This window comes from Lynx rufus, unplaced genomic scaffold, assembly GCF_022079265.1.
Source record: "Lynx rufus isolate CCGP_SWC_20201006 ecotype Redwood Valley unplaced genomic scaffold, mLynRuf1.p SCAF_7, whole genome shotgun sequence".
Taxonomy (NCBI): Eukaryota; Metazoa; Chordata; class Mammalia; order Carnivora; family Felidae; genus Lynx; species Lynx rufus.
This window is the reverse complement of record NW_025814889.1, coordinates 135,741,496-135,747,495: the sequence shown is the minus strand read 5'-3', so window position 1 is coordinate 135,747,495 and position 6,000 is coordinate 135,741,496. Positions and strand designations below refer to the sequence as shown.

The 6,000-nt window shown below is 55.0% G+C and overlaps 1 protein-coding gene across 1 annotated transcript in view; it reads left to right on the top strand.

The window, feature by feature from the left end:
• Positions 1-449: 449 nt before the first annotated feature.
• The window catches only part of ARFGAP3 (ADP ribosylation factor GTPase activating protein 3), a 55,083-nt gene continuing 49,532 nt past the window's right edge, over positions 450-6,000 (top strand). The window contains exon 1 of the mRNA XM_047065702.1: positions 450-594. Within this exon, the coding sequence (XP_046921658.1) occupies positions 526-594 (69 nt within the window). The 5' untranslated portion in view covers positions 450-525. The remainder of the gene's footprint in view (positions 595-6,000) is intronic.

Sequence of the window (6,000 nt, the reverse complement as noted above, 5' to 3'; positions counted from 1 at the left end):
GTGGCGGGTCGGCCCTTTGCCCTCACGTCTCCTCCTCTGCCACCTGGAGGGACTGGTCCTGCGCCCTCACGAGGACGAGGTGAGAAGACCTCGGCCAAGCACGCAATCGGCCGTCGGTCGACGTGGCGATCCACCAGCCCGAGGGGCGGCGAGTCCCGAAGGGCGGCGAGTCCCAAGCGCCAGCGCGCGGGAACCAAACTCATCCGCGCCCAGCTTCGCCTCGCACGGCCCCGAGCAGACGGCGGCCGGAAGAAGGCGCCCGAGACTCCTGCGCACGCGCGGGCAGCGCCGGGGCGGGGCCCGAGCGGGCGGAGCCAGCGGCGCTGCCGAGCGAGGCCGCGAGAAGAGAGCGGCGCGTGAGCTCCGGTTGTGGGCGGGACAGGGGGCGGGGCCTGGGGGCGGGGCCTAGCCGTCACGCTCAGCCTCGCCCCCCTCGGCCACCGTCTATCTCCCGGAGGCGGCAACCGCTCCTGCTTGGTCCTTCCCGGTTGGCCGGGCCGGCGGCGCCTCGCTTCTGTGGTGACCATGGGGGACCCCAGCAAGCAAGACATCCTGACCATCTTCAAGCGCCTCCGCTCGGTGCCCACCAATAAGGTAACGGCTGCCGGGCGTGTTGAGGCTTGCTGGCCATCGGCGCCGAACCCCGCGGGCGGCCCCTGCTGCGGCAGTGGCCGCGGCCGCGGGAGGAGGGGCCGGCCCGGCCTGTGACACGTCGCACTTGCGGCGGCGCCTGGGCCTCGCTTGAGTCCGGGCCGCGCGCCGCCCCCAGCCTCGGCAAGGGAGGGGGGGAGGGGGCGCACACCGGGGCCCCGGGCGGGGCGGGCACTTGGGGGTCCCGGGGGCCGGGAGGGGGGCACAGACCTTGTGGTTCCTGACACGGAGCGGGGGAGCACACACGGGGGGGCAGGGTGGCGGAGTGGACCCCGTGAGTTCTGGAGAGAGCTGCGGGCGAGCTCGGGGCCCCGAGAGAGGGCTGGGGGGCATACACAGGGGCTCCTGTGAGCGGGGCGGACACCGCAGGCCACCTGTGACCCAGCTGGGACGCATGCACCGGCTCGGAAACTCCAGCTGGCAGCGCTGGGCGCGTGGGGAAGCTCGTGCGACCCCACTCCCCACCCCGCACCCCCCACCCCAGCCCCGCACACTGGAGCTGACCGCTGAAGTTCCTGGGGTGCCTGTTGGAGCCTGCTTGGTTGCCCGTGGGTTTTGATGGCAGCCTCAGTTTCCCTCTCTGCTAAAGCGGCCAAGTGGTGTGTGTTCAATGGCCTCTCTTGCTAAGAAGGCCCACCATACACCCCCTTCTCTTTCTTCCCTTTGGGCCTCTCCAAAATCTTCGGAGAGTTTGGAGATTGGGGTTTTCCTTTTTTTTTTTTTTTTTGGTCTCAGAGGTGGTTTTCTCCTCTGACTTTTACAACTTTTCGCAACCGGCTGGAGATGTTGTGATGACACATCGTGCTCACGTGACACCCTCCCCTGAGGATCACAGGTCAGCGTGGAACCTGGAGAGTGCAAAGGGCTGTCGGGGCGTCAGCGTGGACTCTCCCCTCCCCTCCCGTGGCAGCAGTTTGTCGGGCTCCCCACTGTCACCTCCAAAGTGAACAGCTGTTAACGATCATGGTCGTGACCTGGGGCGTCCCAGCATGGAAAGATCCCGAGTTTCGCAAAATTAAGACGTCTTTGTCCTAAGCCTTGGAAGGGAGCCTGTATTTTTACAGACTAAGAAGATGAGAAAGGAAACGGCTTATTGGAGGGAGTCTGATGAATGTAGGGAAGTCGGAGGAGGAGAAAGGCTCCGGGAATTCTCGAGTGCCCATTTCTTGGCCGTTTTCTTGATTTTCAAATTTAGATTCATCTGTTATTACAAAGAGTGGTTGCCCTAGAGCTAGACAAGGTTAGGGTCTGTGCCTGGCAGTGTAGAAGTAACACTTTTTGTCTGCTCTGTCTCCGAAACAGTGTGTCTTCTCTTTGAATTCATCGAAGGGAAGGTGCCTTCTTTTTTTTTTTTTAATTTTTTTTTTTTAACATTTATTTATTTTTGAGAGAGACAGAGTATGAACAGAGGAGGGTCCAAGAGAGAGGGAGACACAGAATTTGAAACAGGCTCCAGGCTCTGGGCTCTGGGCTGTCAGCACAGAGCCCGACGCGGGGCTCGAACTCACGGACGGTGAGATCATGACCTGAGCCCAAGTCGGACACTTAACCGACTGAGCCACCCAGGCGCCCCGAAGGTGCCTTCTTTTAAGGAAGAGCTCATCGTCTTTAGGACCCTTTGAGGGATATGTGTGGGCTTATTGGTAACTATGTCACCTTGGGCAGGTTCTTTGGCCACGTTGTACGTCATTTTCCTCAGCGGAAAATGGAGACACGAGCAGGCTCTAACCCAGAGGGTTATTGCAAAGGATTGAATGAGAAAACCCAAGAAAAGCAGTTGGAACAGTACCTCCATGTGCCGGTCCCCACTAGTGTCAGCTAGTTTATTGTCACAAACCCACACACCCGTGGAAAATGTTATGTCCTGTAACAGGATTAATAAAAGCGGGGAGCAAAAATATTTTCTGGTAATGTTCCGCAGCATTGTGCTACCTTTCTTGATGAAGAATTTTTCACTTGATCCTTAGGAAGAAACCGTTAGGTAAGCAAAGATGAAAACTCGTTTTAGTGATGTGGAAGAGTTGGGGAACAGTAAGCATTTAAAAAAGTTTTTTTTAATGTTTATTTTTGAGAGAGAGAGACACAGAGCGTGAGCGGGGGAGGGGCAGAGAGAGGGGGAGACACAGAATCTGAAACAGGCTCCGGGCTCTGAGCTGTCAGCGCAGAGCCCGATGCGGGGCTCGAACCCATGAACCGTGAACTCATGAGCTGAGCCTACTTACTTAACCTACTTAGCTATGAGCTTAACCTACTAAGTCGCCCAGGTGCCCCTATAAACCTGCTTCTTTCACTTTAAAATTTTTTAAATGTTTTTATTTATTTTTGAGACAGAGAGAGACAGAGCATGAGCAGGGGAGGGGCAGAGAGAGAGGGAGACACAGAATCTGAAACAGGCTCCAAGCTCCGAGCTGTCAGCACAGAGCCCGATGCAGGGCTCGAACTCACGAATCGCGAGATCGTGACCTGAGCCGAAGTCAGACGCTTCACCGACTGAGCCATCCAGGCGCCCTAACGTAAGCATTTTTAAGAAGGGGCTGTAACGGAGAGAGCTGTAAGATATACAGACGGAAGAGGTACTTCAAAAGAAACCACGTGGTTTACTTTAAGAATACGTTATCCGATGTCTCCTGCTCGTGTGTGACGAATATTTACCGTGGATCAAGGTTTTAACTCAGAAGGGTCTGTTTTCTAGTTTGAGAAGTCCTTCCCGGTCTCTCTGTGTTTTACTGCTCGAGTTTTACTGCTCGATTGCTTGAGTTGTTCCGCCAACAAGTATCCGCTGGGCAGCTGCGGTCCACAGAGCGGTGGGGCACACTGAGGGATCCAGAGACAGGCTCCTGCCCTCAGGAAGCTTCCAGTCTGGCGGGTGGAAGACAGATAAAGGGCAGCCTGGCCTGTGAGAGGGCAGTGTGGTGAGGGGTGAAGAGTGAGCCCTGGGGCAGACCGCTGGGGGTGTAGAGTCCCCAAGATCCCGCTTCTCAGCTGTGATACTTCGTAATTCCTTAGTTTTCTCTAAAATGGGGGTGAAAACCCACACCAAGTGCTTTGCGGAGAATACGAAATGTGCAAAATGAAAATGCAGGGCCCTTGTTTAAAAAGCGTTGGAAATTTCAGGGCCCCTGGGTGGCTCAGTCGGTTGAGCGTCCGGCTCGATTTTGGCTCAGGTCATGATCCCAGGGTTGTGGGATCGAGCCCCTGTGTCGGGGTCTATGCTGAGCGTGGAGCCTGCTTAAGATTCTCCCTTTCTTTCTTCCTCCGCCCTCTTGCCTGCTCGTGCGCGCGCGCTCTCTCTCTAAAATAAAAATTAAAAAATTAAAAGTGTTGAGAATTTCAAGATGGGACAGCAGAGCATTAAGCAGCCGTGGGGCCCTGGGCAGCCGTATAGGTCACACGTGTGCCCAGAAGCTGGCCTCGATGGGGATAATAATAATGCCTTCTTGTAGGGTTGTTATGATGGTCCAGTTGGCCAATAGCGATGCCTGACGTGGAATAAACACTCAGCGTTAGCTGTTACTTCTCTAGTAGTTACTCTCGTCAGTAGGCAAAGCCAACTGTTAGAGGTAGTTGCTTTCCATCACCATGAGAAGTGATACTCTGCTTAGAAAACCGGATCTCAGGGCGCCTGGGTGGCTCAGTCGGTTGAGCGTCCAACTCTTGATTTCCACTCAGCTCATGATGTCACAGTTGGGGTTCGTGAGATCGAGCCCCGAGTTGGGCTCTGTGCTGACAGCGAGGGACCTGCTTGAGATTCTCTCTCCCTCTCTCTCTGCCCTTCCCCCACTCGTTCTTTCTTTCTCTCTCTCTCCCGAAATAAATAAGTAAACTAAAAAAAAAAAAAGGAAAAGAAAAAGAAAACCATATCTCAGTTTTGCTGTGGGACTGCATATCACAACCAAGTGCAATCCCGCTCTCAAAGCCGCCTCCCGCTCCAGCATGTGTGAGAGCCAGACTTGCATCGCTAACTGCCTGCTGGTCTCACACCCCGCAGTACCTGATCTCAACCACCCCTACACACTGTCCAACAACCTGTGTTTGCATTCAGTAGGTGCCCACTTGGTGCCAGGCTCCGTGCTCAGCTCAGGTGCACAAGATAGGACGCCTGCCCTCACGGAGCTATGTTCTGGCAATTTCTCATCTTAGCTGCTGGTCACGAGGGTGCTGAGACCAGCCTGTTAGAAGCCAGTCTGCGCTCTCCCCAGCCACGCGACAAGCCCACATCGGGAAGATTCTCAGTCTTGCCCGTTCTGGGCCGTGCACCATCTCCCTTGTCACCTCCCTCGCGGGGCGTCTCCTCCACAGGCTGTTGCCGCTTATTGTGCCTTAAGATTCTGTTCTTGAGAATCCAGTTGCCTCTTGGGCGCTGTCTAGGAAACTTTTTCTCTCCTGTCCTTGCTTACTAAGATTCCGCCTATAACTAACTGTCTTGCCTGCTGACTGTGGGTGCATGTGCGGGCTCCACGCGAGCAGACTCTTCCTGAACCCCCTTCGGATGTCTGCTTCCCGTGTTTCCGGTCCTTACTTGGTAGTAAGTGCACAACTATTGGTTGAGTCAGTGGGGGACTACGGGCGGCCTCTTGCAGAGGGACAGTGCCGTTGGCAGAATTGGTCACACTGTTTGGGGTCCCACGGAAGGGGATTCCTTACTTGACTGGCTGTTACCACGGGGCATCTTAATTTCTGTGTCCTACCCTCCCCCTGCACAGTGAGCTCCAGAAAGGCCAACAGGTGGCCTGGCAGGGGACAGGGACCCAGCAGGTGTTTGTGGAATCCGTTCCCAAATACCTTAGTGCCTACCATGGTATCTGGCATACAGCAGGTAGTCAGTGAACACTGGAGCGGACCGGCACCTTCCACGTCAGTTGTCACTGTCACCCCATACTTCGTGTGAGCCTGTCATGCTGAGGGCCTTTGGAAAATCCGCTCGTGTTTTCACTCTTGCGTTGCCCTCAGAAGGCCAGAAGCCAGATCTTTCTTGATGACTGTAGTTGGGACAATCTTCCCATAGGCGTCTCTGTCTATCAAGTGTATTTAAAATCTGGGACTCTTATTCTGGAAGAAAAAAAAATGTTCTCTTATTAGTGGAGTTTTTGCCATTCTGTTGTTCTTTTTTTAATTTTTTAAAAATGTTTTTATTTTTATTTTTGAGACAGAGAGAGACAGCATGAGCAGGGGAGGGGCAGAGAGAGAGGGAGACACAGAATCCGAAGCAGGCTCCAGGCTCTGAGCTGTCAGCACAGGGCCGGACACGGGGCTCGAACTTATGAGCTGTGAGATCACGACCTGAGCCGAAGTCGGACGCTCAACCGACTGAACCACCCAGGCGCCCCGTGCCCTTCTGTTGTTCTGACT